At 41.8% G+C, this 18,997-nt stretch overlaps 1 protein-coding gene across 1 annotated transcript in view; it reads right to left on the minus strand.

The window, feature by feature from the left end:
• The window catches only part of ARMC2 (armadillo repeat containing 2), a 183,759-nt gene that overhangs the window by 62,035 nt on the left and 102,727 nt on the right, over nucleotides 1-18,997 (minus strand). The window contains exons 8-12 of the mRNA XM_063443529.1: nucleotides 14,319-14,494; nucleotides 13,254-13,356; nucleotides 11,947-12,173; nucleotides 11,346-11,491; nucleotides 11,087-11,186 (exon numbers count right to left, since the gene is read on the minus strand). Coding sequence (XP_063299599.1) covers nucleotides 11,087-11,186; nucleotides 11,346-11,491; nucleotides 11,947-12,173; nucleotides 13,254-13,356; nucleotides 14,319-14,494 — 752 coding nt within the window. The remainder of the gene's footprint in view (nucleotides 1-11,086; nucleotides 11,187-11,345; nucleotides 11,492-11,946; nucleotides 12,174-13,253; nucleotides 13,357-14,318; nucleotides 14,495-18,997) is intronic.

An 18,997-nucleotide genomic window follows, 5' to 3' on the forward strand; every position in this document is an offset into this window, starting at 1 on the left:
GCTTCTTGGTTACTCGATAATGGCAGGTTAGTAACCGCTTTGGAATAGGTCATACTACAAAAAAACAATGGTACTGACGTACGCGGACTGAGTAAAAAATAAAATAATGAGAATGAAAATAAAAATAGAAATAAAGAAAAAAACAAAAAAAACAAAACAAGAATAAACGTGTTTTGGTAGTAGGCAGTCGTGGAGTCACATTTTAAGTGGCATGCAAAATGCGCATAGTTCTGCATTGTGTTCCAGTGCGGTTGTAGCAGAGTTAGTGTTTGTTGGGATCCGTCTTCAGGTGGTGGCCTTGGCGTTCGGGTCTGAAGGTTTTCCCCGCGGGATAAATTCTGGGGCGTTCGCGGCATCACCTCCGAGTGTGCTTTTGCGGTCTGCTGGGTGCGGCGTGAGTGTAAGCGAGCCTGCGGGTAAGTTGAGTAGGCCCAGTGTCCCCACTGCGTCTTGCATGTCGCGAACAACGTGTTTTGAGTCCCCTTTGTCGATATGTATGTTGCGGCCGGGACCCCAGCGGTACCTTATATGGTGGAGCCTTAGTAAGGCCGTGAAGGCCTGCATGGATCGTCTCCACGCGAGCGTCCCGCCGGAAAGGTCAGCAAAAAAGGAGAGGGTCATCCCTTCGAAATGGTAAGTGGTCTGGTTTCTTGTGGATTCCAGAACTGCTCTTTTGTCTTTAGCGGATTGAAACTGAACTATTAGGTCCCTCGAGGCAGCCGGTGGGGCCCTTGCTGGCTTTGGTGTGCGGAAAAGGCCTTCCAGGGTGATTGCTTTCGCTGTTTTAGGGGTCAGTAGGTGAGGAGCCGCCTGACAAAGTGTGGGAGTTCTTCCTCCGGGATTGAGTCGGCAACACCCCGGAGCTTTAGGTTTTTTCTGCGGCTCCTGTCCTCTTGCGCAGAGATTTGTTGTTCTTGCAGCCATGATTTTTGTTGAAGCGCCCTGACTGCTGCTTTGAGGTCTGCTATCTGGGTGGTGTGGTCAGCGGAGGAGACCTCCACCGCTCTCAGCCTCACCGTTATGCCCTGGATGTCTCCTTTTATGAGGGCCACGTCGGCCGCTATTTTTTCGTGGTGGGCCGCCATTAGCTCCCCAATCGCCTCCACAGTCACTGGAGTGGGGGTCTTCATGCGAGTAGGCGCCTGTGTCGCTGATGGTGCTGGTTTGGCCATCGTGGAAGCACTCCCCTCCTCATCCGATGACCCCTCTGTAAAATCGGAGCAGCCGCCATGCAGGTAGGCCATCTTGGCCTCCGCCGCCTCGTGCGCTTGCCGCCACAATTCCCCGATGTCCCTATTCTGGCAGGGGTTGTCGGGTTTAGCTTTCTTGTTTTTCCGACCCATTTGGTTTCTGCGGGTCTCAGGCGTATTCTTGGTAAGTACAGTTCGGGTGAGTGAGCCCTCAGAACCTGTTTATTATTCTTTCTAGCCCGGAGGTTCGTGGCCATGTGACCGTCCACTTCCAAGCGCTTAGCTCCGCCCACGTGTGCTCATTTTTATTTTACAGTGTAAAGGAATGAAAAACAATATTTAGCCTGTTAAACCCCACTTGCATTACTCTTTAATCTGTTATTGGTCTTCATCCAGAGGAGAAATTATGCTTGGCACGGAGGGTATGGATTCTCCTAAACTATATATGCAGATATGGCTCGAAATACACTGTCTGCATTCCAACAGCTTGGGCACGATGGTGTGGAAACTCCTAAGCACACTACAGGGCTTCTATGCAAGCTGCAATAGGGTTTTGCAATCTAAAAGCTGCCTTAGCCAGACAACAGTACCTTACTTTTGTGGGCTTCAATTATTTTACCTCCTTAAGGACATTTTTGGGAGTTGCGTCACCAAAAAATGCAGTTGGGTTCCTTATAAATATATCCATAAACAGTATATTTGACCACTTTTACTTATTTTTGTCACACCTTTCACACAGGGTATGTGAATTTGTTTTTTATTTATGTGTAAACATTAATATTTCAGAATAAAATACTGCAAGGCAGGGGGATTCTGTACAATTTCTATTATCCTAGCTATTTTTTCCAATGGTTGAATGAGTAAATGAGACATTCAAATTATTTTAATGTACTTGTTTAGGAACCATTCAACAGCAATATATATGTTAAAGGGACACTGTAGGCACCCAGACCACTTCAGCTAATTAAAGTGGTCTGGGTGCTGTGACCCTTTTGCACTTAGTGCTGCAATGTAAAACATAGAGGGCTTCCGGAATCCAAACGGACCTTTAGTCCGTTATCTGACGCTGGACGTTTTCACAGACCTCCAGCGTCAGATTTTCCCCACAGGAAAGCATTGAATAATGCATTTCCTACCGGGAGGTCTAGTGCGCGTGTGGCCATTGCGTGGGAGGACCGTGGGCGGAGCCTGACCCAGCACTGAGGGACATCGGTGGTAAGTGGCTGAAGGGGTTTTAACCTCTTCAGCCCCACTAATAGGGGCCCTGAGGGAGGGGGTCACTCCAGGAGCCTATAGAGCCAGGAAAGTTGCTGTTTTCATCTAGGATAATATGCCAGCTATTTATCCTATGATTAAAATAAATACTGAGCGTTGATAACTTGATAGTGAAGAGTTACATTTGGGTAGTATGACCTTAAAACTGGTTAATAGATTGACTTGAGTTAAAGAGTGATGCCCAAAGCTTTGGCATGATTTGAACACAAACTAAAGCACTGAGCGCAATGGACACTGTACTTCTAGGAAATGTTTGGGCTATTGTTATAACACTCTTTTTAGCTGTCATACTTTCCAACATGTCTGTATTAAATATTGGCACTTTTCTCTCTCATATCTGCTTTCTTTTTTTTTTTTACACACACAATATGCAACTGTGTCATTATATGGAAATAAATGTTTACAAAATCAAACAATATACTGAGCATGGGTTTGAAGTATGAAGTATCTTGACAAAATTATAGGTAGGTTTAGTGATGGTGAGCCATGAGGGAGGCCACATATACTTTGCTATTTCCTTGTTGATACTAAGTCCTTATTTATTTAACTTAACCTTTAACTTATCATAAGGTGTCCATTGCCCTTTACAGCCTAGTTACTGGTTTGCGATCCAGGCCCCATAGTGTGCGCATGGGGGTCAGTGAGCCTCCCTCTCATGGGCTGTCTGCCTCAGGTCTCTGCTTTTTCTAACCCATGGTCTCTGTTAGAGAAGCTGTGTTCAGACCTAGTTTGCTCACAAAAGCCTCTATGTCTCCTGAGGAGGATAATGTGATGTATTTGTCACTGTGTGGGGCCCCAGAGAGCCCTCCGCTCCCCATCTGAACTTGATGAAGCGTACCAGCAACCTCTTGGCAATCGGAGCCAGCATTCACCTCTCGGTGAGCACCGTAAAAGGGAGGTTGTTATAAAGCGTCACTGAACATCCGTCATAGTGTAAAGTTCCCAAGGATCTGGATTTGTTCATAATTGCGGCCCTCACTGTCATGTCTCTGGTGACTACTAATGCATCTCTGGGGGCTACCGCGGGAGATGCTTCTGCCTTGCGCACGCAGAAAGCTGATATTATATATGGTGACTGTCGGACCCTGGATGCCCATAGGGTGGATTAACTTCTGTGTGAACGGTAGCAATTCCTCCCTGACTGAGAGCAAGATAAGTGAAGCAAATTGCAGAACATAAAAAAATAAATAAATAAAAACCATTTGGTCTGCAGGGGCCTGGACTAGGCAACCTTCCACGCAGTGTTCCTCTGTAATTGTTTAAAAATAAGAGCCTGTGTTTCTCAGAATGGCACAAAATCCAGACCTCAGTCCAACTGAGAATCCATGGCAAGATCTAAAAATTGTTGTACCCCAGTAGTCCATGTCAAGTTGACAAACTCAGAATAATAATGGCAAGTAAAATATTGCAACATCCAGGTGTACAACGTAGGTAGCGACTGTAACTACAGCCAGATGTGCCTCTACTACTTTCAAAGTTTGTATGATAATAAAAAATTGCATTGTATCTTCAGTGTTTAAAGAGCCATAAGCTCCATGGCCCTTGCACAGGTATGGGGTGCTTAGAGCTCTCTCTTATTATGTGTTTCTTCAATTGCAGGGATTTGCACAATGTGCCTTATCTGTTCAAACAACGTCCCTCATTTTGTAATGAAATAACTCACAACCAGGTCTGTCACTGTGGTTTACAGTTCCCTTGTACGAAACTATGATAGGGAATTCCATAGCTTAGAGAATCTTATGTTTAAGAACCCGGAGGTCTGAATGTTTATTATGACGATTTCTCCCCACCTTTTAAAAAAAATAAAAAAATATTTTGTACTAATTGTGGTCTCTGAGTTCTTGCTGTGGTGTCATTTCAATGTTTTTGCGGTCATAGCTTAAAGAACCTTGCAAGCATGAAAGATTAGGGGGGGGGATGGGGGTGGCAGAGGGGTGCAAACACATGTATTTTCCCATAACAAAATTCTCAAACTTCCCCTCGGTATTGGAAAAACTACTGAAATGGTACTATAGTTAAGTGTAGCTTTCATTATTTCTCCTTAGGTTTGTAGGAATTCCCTTTTTAACAACTTAGCATGGTGCTCTACCAGGCGCAATATTTTGCTCTAGGTTCCAAGAGTTTTTTTGTTTGTTTTTTTAAACATCTTATTCTCAGCACTTCTTCATTTGTATGCTGTTTCCTGTTCAGAACATTTCCTTTCATGAGGTCTGCTCACTTCACCACGCAAAAGGTAAATGTGAACAGTCAGCTGTGTGTACTGACATTTCAACTTCCTGTCTGGACAGAGCGAGGATGACATCAGTCAATCTTACATAACAACATTAGCAGCAGATCGCTTACTCTGCTATTAAAAATGACAAACATAATGCATTAAAGGCATTCCTCTTCTAGAATGTGCCTTAAACGCATCCAACTTGTCATGTATAAAAAGGGGCATCCATGTATAAATTCTCAGGATGAAAATATATTTTGCCGCTTTATAAATTACTGATAAGAAAACATCTTGAATATGCTGTGCCATTTTGGGCACCTCTTTTAAAGAAGGATATTATGGCACTAGAAAAATGGCAGAGGTGGGCTACAAAATGAATAAAAGGAATGGAATATTTTAGTTATGAAGAAAGGTTAACAAATTTAAATCTCTTTAATTTGGAAAATGGGGCTTCAGAGGGGATATGATAGCATTATACAAATATATGCAGGGCCAATACAAATCATTGTCTGGAAATCTATTCATAAACATGACTATACATAGGATACGAGGTCACACATTTAGACTGAAAGAAAGGAGATTTAGTCTAAAGCAAAGGAACGAATATTTTTACAATAAAAACAATAAGGATGTGGAATTCTCTGCCTGAAAAGGTGGTTTTATCACAGTCTATTCATATGTTTAAACAGCAATTGGGTAAATACTGGCAAAAACATACTATTCAGGGATAACTTTTTTAATTAGTGGGATAATAGCTTCTGGATCTAAGGAGATATCCGACTGTCATTCAGGGGTCAAGAAGCAATGTTTTCCTTGTTTTTTGCAAATTTGGAAGCTCTCCAAACTGTTTTTTATGCCTTCTTTTTTTCAACTGCAAAAACAAATGTGAGAAAGGCTGAACTTGATGGATGCATGTCTCTTTTCAGCTATGTAAATATGTAACCCATTCTCTATATCTATTCATCCATATCCCCATATATATGCTCAAATGTATTTAAAGTGACAGACATGGGGGCAGGCTTGACTGTTGACCAAGGCAGACACATGTTGTTGGAGCTGCTCGGAGTAAACTCGACTTTAAGCTAATTACACCTGGTACAATTTTCGCTTGTTACCAAACTATATTTGGAGAGGAAGCTTCAGCCCACCGTGTCTCACTCTGACCTACTTTGAACCTTGGTGTCTGGGAGGATTGTCTTGACAGCCTCCTGGCATGGTCTGATTGGAGGTAGAGGCCGATCCACTCCACTGAACTGTGCCTGATTGTTCCTGAGACCAGTTTCCTCCTCCTCTAGACCGATGGGAGGTATAGTAGTCCCCAATGTTGATCTGCCTGAAACCTTGCAGAGCTTCTACCCAAACGAGAGAAGCCAATGTCTTGAGGCCAGCTCTCTAAAATGGCCGACGCACAGGAGCCTGCATAGCTTCATGCCTTCAATCGCTGCATGAAAGAACCCTTACTGAACCGAGTTGCACTGTCCTGTGGTCTGCCGTATCCGAGGCTCACTCTGAGCAGAGCCCTTGCATGGCGAGAGCAGAGGGTGAAACCGAGGAAGGTGCCTACTCAACAGTGGACAGGCTCTCAGCTGCGCTGCCAACTTCCTGGACCACGAGTCACACTGGGTAGTTACCCATCACGTGGCTCACACCTTTGGGAGGCCCTCAGCTTGCACATGCTGCATACGGTTTGGGGAGGATCAAGGGGATGTACTCTGGCTGCTGGACTAGGCTGGGGTGGTAAGACTGGTGGACGTTTGGAATCCTGGAACTCATTTTTTTTACTGCTGCCAGGTGTCCCGATTGGATTGCAAAGGTTGTGCTACCGCAGATGGGAATTCTTGTTACTTTTCTATGTCACCATTACGCATGCTGTTTTGTTCCCTTTTTATTTCTTACAAAGCGATTAGTGGATTTCCTGTCTCAGTTGAATTTAATCTTTGTGTATGTGCTATGCTTGTTTATCATTAATTTGCTCTCCAAGCCTAGTACTGTGTTCTTTCTGTTTTCCTATAAAAAAAAATGTAAAGATGTTTATTTGTGTACACTTTACTTGCTCAACATGGTAATTTTAAGTGTCTGTGATGCTTTATCTGTGCACATCAAAAATAAAGATTTAGAAAAAATAAAGTGACAGACTTACAGGTATCTGCCAATCAATCATCCTTATTAGTATCATTATTAGGCTCCCTTTCATGGGTTATTGTGCCTTGCTGTCACAGCCAGTCCCCTGAGGCTGTCTTGGTTCTGGGGCCTGGGAGCTCCTGGTCTTTGGGACAAATGGCGTGAAATCTTCTGGGTCCCAGTTGGCAGCAGTGGGTCCCAGAGGAGGACCAGTGGTCGGGAACTCCAGTCCCAGTGTCTCTAAGAGTGTGGGTGCCTCCTCCATCGAGGTAAGCGTGTTGGGTTCCGTTCCGGTGCACCACCAGGGATGCGTTTATCCCCCATCTGTAAGTGATGCCTGCCGATCTTAGGCCGCTAGTGAGAGAGCTGAATGTTTTACGCCACATTAGGATGGCTTTTGTGAGGTCTTGGAGGAAAGTCAAGCTAGCGCCCTTTAAAGGCCAGAGGTGTTTTACCTTTTAGCGCGGACATGATCTGTATCTTGTCATGGACCGTTAGGCACCTGAGTATCACATCTCGGGTCACATTTGTAGGCGCCTTTGCTGATGTGGATAGGCGGTATATCTCCCCAGTAGCCATTTTCTTTACTGTAGCGCGAGGTAAGATTGTGGTCAGTAGGCATCTTGTGTAGTGCGGCAGTTCGTCTGGTGAGATTTCTGGGATTGTAGATTTTACAGAGGAGCCTGCAAGAATTGCGTCTGTCTGTTCCTCCCCTCTGGATGCGTTCTACATGTGCTCCTCAAACTTGTGGCAATTAAGAACAGTCGTCGGCATCATTGGCTTCCTATTTTTATCTGATTAAAGCATCCTGCTATCCAGCATCAATTGACCGTCTCGGAACGCATCCAGCGGTCGTCTGCTGAGAATTTGAGTGTGAGGCCTAGTGGGCATTACGGAGGGGAGAGGCAGCTGATCTCCCGGCCAGACGCGCACTGACTCATTGAACCAAAGCCATGTTACCCCCCTTTTCCCCATGGAACGGCGGGGGTGATCCCGGTCCCTGCCACGAGGGCTCCTTACCTACGTGGGAGGATGGCAGCAGTGCCGTGATTCCCGCTGTTAACGCGGATGGCGCATCCAGCATGGCAACGATAGCACCCTCCTTGAAGCATCTGGAGGAGAGCACCTATATTCTGCAGCAGCTGAGGCACCACTTCAAACAGTTTTGGCAGAGGCTGCAGGACAAGTGTCTACTGCCTGTCACACGACCTCTAAAGTCTCACCTGCCTGCACATGTACTTCAGAACCCCTGCAACAGACATGTGGCTCTGGGCCCGACGGTGGCCCGCATCAAGTGGGAAAGACTGCACCGCCATCGCCGGAAGATGGCAGTGCAAAACCATCTACTGAAGCGAGGCACACACAAGACAAGCAGGAAAGCTCCCAACCAGACAGCAATACACCACATTTTATTTTTGTCATGGTGTGCCCATCACTGGATTACCACTATTACTGTCAAGGGTCTTGGCAGGAAGTATGTTTACTTATTTATTATGTTTATTACTAGTTAGGGCTATTTCCAGACTGTTTTGGTTTGCGCCAGTTCAGAGAACTTGTACTGGTGCTGTATGTTCCCTTTCTCCAGTATAATTTAATTTCTCCAGTATAATTTAATCCTCATCTCCTTCCCATCACCACCAACCTCCCTTGATAGATTTCCTGTCAATACATTTCAAATAATTTTCTTATTATAGTACCCCAGTTCAAATTGTTTTTTCCCTATCACCTTCTCAGTTACTTTATCAGTGGATAAATATGCACACAAGACAATTCTTTAGGTTTAAAAATTTATAAAAAAAAGGGGCGTGGCCTGGCACCGCTACATCCTAGACGCCATTACAGACAGCTCCGCTAAGAATTGCCTAAAAACGCAGAAAACGGCGAAATTTACTTCAAGCCGCCGACTACAAACACTTACAGCGGGAAGGGGAACCCCTGCTGCATCGACCCATGCCATTCCGGTTCGGATCCGCCTCAGCTCCACCCCGCAAGACCCGGCAGAAGCTCCGGTCTGAAAGCCTAAAGGCCGCAACTTACCACGCCGAGCTCCTCGCGGACTGGAGTGAGTATTTACACCCCTACCAAAACGACCCTGACACTCCAATCATGGGTCGAAAAACACAGAAACAGACAGGGGCACCCATTCCAGAGGCGAGAGATATAGGGACGCTCCTCAAATGCTCCAGGCCCAAAACAACAGAACTCTCACCACCCCCAGCCGTCCCAGACACCACAGAGCCTCAGGAGCCTGAAGGGGGGAACGGGAAAGGCAGCAAGAACCCAGACACAGCTACAGCCGTCGTAACAGAGTCCCCAAGCCCAGCACACGCTACTAAAAAGGACATGATAGAATCAAGCTACTATTTGACACAGACATCGCCCTAGTCAAAACTGAAGTACAAGCGGTCACTGACCGTGTACAGCTTACAGGGTCAATAGACCACAACGCGCCCCAACGAGCCTGCCCAGGGATATTATTCTCAAATGCCAAACCGTTACAGACAAACAAAAGCTCATGAAGGCGTTCCAAGAACAGGCCCCCATGGACTTTGAATCACACCAGCTGACATTTTACCAGGATGTCACCAGGGCAACACTTCACTGGAGAAAAACCATGCAACCTATTACAACTAAGTTGCGAGAGGCTGGTGTGGCCTACCGCTGGTCGGCGTCCCGAACCCTTACGGTCATCAAAGACGGAAAGGTGCACACAGCGTCTTCTCCAACGGATGCCCCCACCTTTTTCACAGCCCTGGACCTGATGAGAGGCGCTGGAACTCCACCGAGACCGGCAACACATCACCAATGGGACATACCCAATGTGACACCCTTTGTTCCAGCTCGGAATCGCAACCCATCTCAGGATCAAGACTCAGTGACTTAATCGCAGCTTGACCGGCACTACTTCAGTGCACCTCCCCAATGTTGGCGGCAAAGAAAGAATTATCTACCACCGAGCCACAATATAGTGGCACCCTGCAAAGCGGACTGTAGCAATTGAATATTCCATGTTCTTCTCTCTTTTCTAATGTACCTAGTTTTGGTTTAATTTCATGTTTTCACTTTGTGTTTTATGTTTCATGGCGCATACCGTCAGATATTCCACTAATGCTGACACACGAACAGACGAACCCGTTAATTCTAACCACAATCTCCCCCCCCCCCCCCGTCTCCCCATAGGTTAGGGGAACACAAGAACGACAGGGGCCTCTGCCACTGCCCCTCACCAACTACCTACCTAAGAGGCACACGCCTACAAACACACTGCACCACTGACTTACCCACCCTTCAACCCCTCATGGGTGGCCAGACGATACGACCCACGAAGGCAGCCGACCCCTGATAAGGCACCAACAGGAACCCACTCACCATACTTTGACGGAAGCCCTTTACACATACACCACATAACAAGACGTTATGGTATACCTCTGCTTAAAACCACTAGCCTAATTGGGTTACTTCTTGTTAAGTATTAACGTTGACGCTCCAACACTAAATTGTCACTCAACAGTTTAATACACTTCTTTCTGACATCATGCTTTACGTTGATTTATACTGTTTGAATAACGTTCCTGTTCATATTGAATGCCATATAAAAAGAAAAATGAGGCACTTACTACCTGGAAATGTAATTAATGACAATATCTCTGTACTAATCCATAAATGTGGAACACCCCTGCATTTCCCTTTTCTTCATTTTGTACCCTTTATATATGCCTTAACAAAATAAAGAATTAAAAAAAAAAAAATACATAAAAAAGTAGAGACACCACTTCGTGATAATCTCGAGCATTCGTTTTCCTATTATAAGTCTGTGTTATCATAAAATGGGCTGTTTGTTTTTCCCTCTAGTGTATGATGTGCACCTTGACAGCACAACACAGTGTGATACTAGCTTTGTTTATATGGGAATTGGACATCTACCTACCCTCCTAGTACATGTATGCTGCTCTCCTAGTGCATGTATTCTGCTCTCTGACTTTTGTCTCTATGTTATGAGCCTTCACTCATCAGCTCATTTTGTTTTGCTCTGTTTTACTTTTATCTATTTCTTTTTAACAAGAAAAAGAGGCTGGTCTAATCCTTGAGTGACCGCGTACACACGGTTCATTAACATTGCAATACTGCTGAGTTTGCACCCTTGCAGACATATGTCACTGTTTGCATGTAGTCACAGCATTGCTTACATTGAAATTGTCACTTATGTGCTGTTGTAATGTATGTTAAATCTATGCCTCAATAAAAACAAAGATTGACAAAAAAGAAAGTAGAGAAACCAACTGACCTGCTTCTTTAAATGACTTTTCAAAACGGATAAGAATGACGAGTAACAAGTAATGCACTCCGCTAGAGCCAGACAACAGTCATTGTATGAAGAAAGTTTGCTAGCCGAAAGAAAAGAAAAATTAAAAGAGCATTGACGTAGCAATTCATTATATATACACCTGTATTTCACAATTATTTAGCTGTAAAAATAATCACATGCAGTTTTCTAAAGATCACGGCCATATACATTTATGGTTTTGTTTTGTTTTGAAACAAACCTTAGTATTCGTGAAACATTAGTGCAGATGTCCTCATCCCTTATGTATATGTCAAGCAGTAGACAAAGAACAGCCAGAGCATTGTTTGCAATGAATTTGGGTCTAGATGGAGCAAGATCAGCCAGGTTCCTTAATGTTGCGGTCAGCTGTGTAAAAAAATTAAGATTTAATACAAGTTACTAGAAGTAGTTAATGAGCATAAATACCTAGCCATAATTCTTGTAATGTGTTCTACTCTATGACCTGCCATTTCCTCCATTATACTTTAGGTACTATGGGATACCCAATAACTAAGACAAGCAATAAAGAGTTTACCCTTTCCTTACCTCTAACCACTGAGAAGAAGTGTGTGTGCATGAATTTTGCATTAAGTAAACTGTATGGGAGATTAGGGCAATGAAATGCAGTAAGATTTTTTTTTAAAGAACTCTGATATTCATAGGGAAAATTCCAAATCAATTAATATTAATAAGTTTGTTCATTTTAAGAGATTTATTGTAATAACTACGGCTTGAAAGTGAACAAAACTTAATTACAATGAATGTCTTTGGTGAAAACCAATATGATGAGTAATTTAAAAAGAAAAAGAAAATGTACTCACTTGTACTAGAAGATGGCCCATGTCAACAGAAGATCCGATATCTGAAATTTTGTTTGATTGAACAACACGCTTCATTAGCTCTACTAGTATTTTGACAGATTGTTTTTGGAGTAGTTCGTTTAAAATTACTGAATTTCCAGACAGGAATTTGATCGTTCCCAGGCAGTAGACGAATGCCTCACTGTTGGCCTCAACATCTTCGCTTTGTAGGACCTCCATCAAGCTATCTACAGGAAATACATTATTTGAAATAGAATCAAACTATTTTGACACTAAATAACCATAATATTCACAGATGAGTACCGTCACCTAATTAATATAAATATATATATATATATATATATATATATATATATATATAATGACATGTAAGAGATGAAAAGTAAAACTCTATTAGAATCCCTTCATTTGCAAAAGTATCTGTGATGTAAAAATTGCAAGGAAAGAGATCTATAAATGGTGCTACTCAATTTATTAGCAACGTTAAAGATAAAATAAAAAGTCAACCATTTCAAGTTTATAGCTCTGTTTAGTTGGTGTAAAGAATTCAGGTACAACTACTTTGCTACAGTGGACTGTACAAAACCCACACTATATAGTGTTAATGTTTTCCATAATTGCTGTATTGATGTTATTTCTTCAAATTGTTTTAAGGAGGCATTCACAGTTTTCGATTGCTGGGGTAGCATGATCTGGCTATTATACTTTAGAGTGCCAGGTAGACATTCATATAGGAAGCGCGTATGTTAAGCAATAATCCTTCAGTAACAGAGTTGAATGTCTGACAGTCCCTCTCTGTCAATGCAGGTAAGGAGCAGATTAAGGGAAGCCTTCTTAAAAACTTCTTATATTACCAGACGGCATTATGCTGTGAATTGGGTTAACAGACATCACTCCCGTGAAGAATCAGCTATGAAAACATTGTCTATGAATTAAAAAAATAGGCATAACATGTAATGTTATCTGTTTGTTTGTCTGTCCAAAAGCGAGCTGCCAACATTTCAGGATTTTTATCACATTAAAAGGACTCTATGCCTACTATACATGCTGTGAAAATATCAATATCATCTTGTTAAATTATGGGTGTTTTAAAAAATGGAGCCATTATCATTTTACAACTCTAGGTTTGAATGGCTTATTATAAAAAAACCCTATACTGTATTTTCGAAGGTAAGCAGTTCAGCCTGAATTTTTGCCAACATATCTGGATGGATGCCAATATTGTCAACATTATGTCGTGGAAAATAAAATAAAATAGTCATACGGAACAAGAAAAAAAATTATCTTAAAGCTTCAAGAGTACTCACCTATTATGTCATTGTTTTGGAAAAGACAATCATTGTTTTCAGTCCTACTTATTTTAAATATGAGTTTGCAGATGTTGAGAAGATTTTTCCCACTCACTTTCAACTAGACACATAATAAACATGATCATTAGTCTGGATAATGTACTAAAAGCAGAGAACTGAAAATTATGATGTGTATTATCATATAAGAAACAAAATTACATAGTAAATGGCCAGTGAAATTATGTCACCATAAAATTGAAGAAGATCTTTAGGACGTTATGCATATGTAGAGGTTTTCTCACATGTACGTTCGTGCTCCTTGGGCCTTACTCTTCAGCTCTTATTCTGTGGGCCTTACATTTGCACTACTTCTTACAACTCCACTTTTGTTCTCTGACCCTCAAATCTGGATTCCAGTTTTCTGCATATTAGCATAATTCAAGCCCTACAACTGGATGGCTGCACTGCAGACATCTAGGGCCTTCATGTCTGCAACCCAGCCACCTACGTTATCCAAGGAAATATGTTGAACCACCAAGGCCTTTGTCTTTATGTTCCAACCATACGCACCAGTGACCCACAAATCTACTGCCGGCAATTAACCCAACACGGTAGACTAACATCTTAACCTGTATGCTCACTGTCCATTAATATCCCTACTAAACTCCCATGAAGACAGATAGTAGTAATAGTAGTAATCTGGCACCGCAATTTTTAGGAAGTTCTAAATCTTTGTTCATATCCGTATGTGCTGATTGAATATCTCAATATAGCCTGACAGAATAGCTCATATTTATGTCAATATCAATTAATTTTACTGCAACCAAAGAGAAAAAAATAGTCAAATCCTTTCCTATTTATTTCATACGTTGGCTAAAATGAGTTGTTACTTTCTTTACTCTACACCAGTGATATCAGCGATCTACTCTTTCTTGGAGGTCAGTGCACTGCTTAAACTTGTCTATATACAATTTTTTTTCTTGAACATAGAAAAATAAACAGAGAATCCATAAAAGAGAATCCATGAAAAATGTATATGTTAAAAAAACATGTGCTTAAAAAAAAATAATAAAAATAACTTACCGCAAGAATTAACTTTGCTACAGTTAGACCAAGTTTATCTGACCCAATTTCGACCAGCTTGTATAATGTCTTCAGAATCAAAGCTCTTCTTTTGCAACGCTTTTCTAACATATTCCCATTTTCCAACACTTTGTGAAGGTTGGTACAAATATGGCAAAGATCGTCAACACTTCTGTCTGTTAGTGAGAGGGGAAAAAGTCATAACTTCAAGGTGAGTAAAATGAAGTACATGGTCATTCATATTCAACCACTGGCAGTAGAATGCTGAGCTCAGTAAGGTTACTATCTAACAATTCAGTTGCCATTTCTAAAAAGAAACATGATTATGTAAAATCCATCAGTCTATTCACTGTGAAATGTGCTGGTATGGCCAAGCAATTTCATACATGCCTAAAACAACCATGCACGATGCCATGAGTTGGCTAAACCAGTGTGTAGCTCATGGTCATTGGACTCTGGAGAAGAGGAATCACATTATCTGGATACAGATCGTACTTTGCTATTTGGCAAATGGATGGAGATGCCTAGCAATGCACAGTGTCAACTAGACAGTTTGGGGGAGGTACAATAATGCTCTGGAACTGTTCTTCATTGTGCATAGTAGGACCCTTAGTTTCTGTGAAGAGACACCTAAACACTACAGAATACAACGACGATAATGACAATTATCTTATTGGAAGACAACTTTGGGGTAAAGCATTAGAATGCCTCTATGCAAACACACTGATATTTGGCTGATATTCTGATATTCCTCAGGAAGAATTCACTGGCCTGCATACAGCCCTGACATTAAGTCCAATAAATATATTTGAGATAAATTAAAACATCAATTGCAAGCCAATCCCAAATTCACAAATGTCTGACTTTACAGATGTTTGGAGGTTGTTATAGCTGCAAAGTGGGGACCACATCCCTCTTAATATCTACAATTAAATGTTGGGTGAACAAGTAAGCACACTATGGAGATTTACAGATTACAACTCCTATTTAGATCTATCTATTCCTACATGCTGTATAATAGTTAATTGCATGATTTATCGTATTTTTCAGAATATAGGACGCAGTTTTTATTAAAAACTTTTGTATTAAAAAAAATTCCTGCATCCTCTTTGAATATATGCAGCCTATACTCTGTGTATATATAATGATTATTGCAATATATACACATTGGCAATCATTCCCAGCGAGGTAGATCATCTTCTACAATTCGAGAGTGCAGACTCTCTGTCTGCACTTCCGATGAGTCCTGTCCTGCATGCAAGCACTCCGTCACTGTAGAATGCCAGGGTTCATGATAAGTGCCTCCACCAGGGGATTTGTAACAGGAGCTTCTCCCACCAGACCACCAAGGAATTATGTATCTCCCTCCCTGGCCAGATACATGCTGACACATACAGAAACAAACAATGACACTGACCCACATAACGATATACAGACATACAGATACACACACTGACCCACAAAGATACAGAGACATATAGATACACCCACTGACCCACAAAGATACACAGATATACAGAAACACACACAGACACACAAAGATACAGAGACATATAGATACACACACAGACATACATACAGATACAAACACTACATACATACACACAAAAACACACATACAGGTCAACATTTAAGCCACCCTTTCCTTTGGGAAGCTCCATAGAGCCAAAACATTGCACTTATTTGTGAGGAGACTTACCCTCTAATAAACGCACCATCAAGAACCTTGGAGTGTTGCCTGTGTCTTTCACTATTTGCTTTACATATAGATACAGACACACACAAAATAAAACAAAGACACAGAAACAACCACTGACACACAGTTACAAATACTGACACACATGCTATTGCACAGACACACATATAAGATAAACAAATGCAAACACTGACACACATACAGGTACAGACACACAGATACACCCACAGACACACAAACAGATACACAGACACACAGATACAGATAAAAACACTGACACGCATGCAGATAAAGATAATGACACACATACATTTGCGCAGATACACAGATAAAAACACTGACACACAAACAGATGTAGGCACACATATACAAACACTGATATACATGCACAAACAATGACAAACATGAACAGACACTGGCACACATGCAGATGCACAGATACAAACATTGACACACATATAGTTGCACAGACACACATATACAAGCTGACACATACAGAAACTAACAGTGACACACAAATGCACACACACTGACTCACACAAAGATATACAGACATACAGATACACACACTGACCCACAAAGATACACAGACATACAGATATACACACTGACCCACAAATATACACAGACATACATACAGATACAAACAATACATACATACACATACAGACACACAAAAACGCACATAAAGGTCAACATTTTAGCCACCCTTTCCTTTGGGAGCAGAAGGATGGCTTCTGCTGGCTGGGGATGCTGGGAGTTTGAGGGCCCTTCGTTGCCCCTCCTCCCCCCTCCTTAGTGGTGCTCTGTTTCAGCTGGGAGAAAATTGTTTGCTCTCACTTCCTCACAGCACTAACTACAGATAAAAAGGGTCCCGTTTGCGCTGTTAAAGCACCGCAATGCGCAACTAGGTCCCCTGATGGCACATGCAGTCCCTAACCTGTGCATTGTAACTGCACCATCACCATTACAATTTTTTTTTTACGCTCCCCTGGGTAACTGGAGTATACCCCTGGGGGTATGCGAAGCAGCGAACCACTGGTTGGGAATATACTATATATACCCATACATCCTACATCCCCGATATGCATGAAGTAAAATGTATTGTATTTATGGCACAGGTTGATTTACATTTTTTCCCCTAAATTTCTAGAAAAAAATATATGGGTGTGGCTTATATTCCAGTGCGTCACATTCTGAAAAATATGGTACCTAATTCAAAAGTTCTGAGATTATCTGCTGGAGTAGCATAACTTTACACAGAAAATCTTAAGTATACCTGGTGAACAAAATAAATAACAATCTATCAACTTTTAAGGCCATCCACATCAAAATGAAGGATCTTTAAAAGGAGGAAGAGCGGAAAGGGTACAAACATGGAAAGGCTAGGAGCAAAGCTTTAAGTTTAGTTCACGAAGGAGAAATCCCATTCATAGACACTAACAATATTAAATTCTATACATTATACACAGCATTGTTTTTATTGATAACAGTAAAATGCTCACAAGATATTTTGATACAATTATAAAAAAATGTGAAAAGCTTCCTCTTTTTGTGTTAAACCTACTATGGTCATCACCACACTCCCCTACCGAATTATCTCAAAGAAAGAACTTTACAAATCAGCCATTCATGTGAAACAATGCTGTGGCTGTGTGTATCATAAAAAGTAGCTTTGCTCACATATCTCTGCTTAGATCAGATCTTTGGATGCAATGTTGTTTTGTTCAGTGGAACATAAATTACTAGAAAGGAAGCAAGGAAAGAACATTAAATGAACATTAACAGAGGAGTTAATGAGTCAGTGAATAGCAGTACAGTTCCATCCATATCTGTTAATAATCAAATAAAACGTCTGTAATACAGCATTTATTTGGCCTAACTTCAATATACATATCGAATGGGTGGACTGACTGCATATAGTTTTGCATAAGAAAATATCCTGTGCCATGGAGAAGGACAATGGGAAAAAGAGTGCATTGAAAAGCTGAAAAATAAAAATGGTTTTATACGGTAAGCTTGTATGCAATCCACAATTCCAGAAACTCATAAAAATATTGCCTATTGTTCTAATCAGTTTAGCAAAGGGCTGAGGTTAATTAAGAGACATACTCCTTTTTGTTTAAACAAAAAAAGGAAAATGCTGAAGTTTGCAATCTAAAGGTCTGAATGTGGACTCTAAAAGGGGATAAAGGGGTGGGGCCTGACCTGTGAGCAGAGCAGATGCATGTTGATACAAATAGCTAGTCACTAGCATCCAACTTTGATTTAATATACCGACGCACATAAAATCACTGAATGAGGATTTTGAGGTCACATAAGCTTCAATCAAGACTGCTTGCCAATTTTTTGGTGACATGCTAGCGGGGCTGGCGTGGGAGAGACGGAAACTCTTCTGTCGTCATTACTGGCTAGTGGACCAAATCATTGTGCCTGTTCCACCCACTATTTGATCGATGTCGGTCAACCGAATACAAGGAGATCATCTCTCTGATAGTCGATACTCATACTAACCGCATCACTCTGCAGGCCCTCGGGTACACTATTCTGATGCCTACCTTACATAAGCTGAGATGTTAGATGTTCCAGTTTGATGGGTGAATGGATTGGTTTGAGTTCATTTGGGAAAACAGGTCAAGCTTAAGAGAATGTATCCCCAGGAATTTGCCTTGGCCATTAAAGGGAAAACCAGACCAAGAACAGAATAAATTACTAAGGGAGTCCACTAAAGCCCAAACTTGATGTAGTAAGATATCCTGTTGTTGGCTAATCTCCAGAGTAAGCATACAAAACTGTATAGGAATTCGGCAAAGACCTTAAATTGACAGGAGCATTGAAACATCAAACCGTCAAGGTGCCCAGTCGACACCATGTGGCTGCACTTGACCGGTGTGCTCACACGGTGCCCAATCGGCGCCTTCTGGCTGCACTTGATCGGTGTGGCCATGATGCAGGAGGGAGAGGTTACTTACCTAATCCACAG

This window comes from Pelobates fuscus, chromosome 2 (genome assembly GCF_036172605.1).
Source record: "Pelobates fuscus isolate aPelFus1 chromosome 2, aPelFus1.pri, whole genome shotgun sequence".
Lineage (NCBI taxonomy): Eukaryota > Metazoa > Chordata > Amphibia > Anura > Pelobatidae > Pelobates > Pelobates fuscus.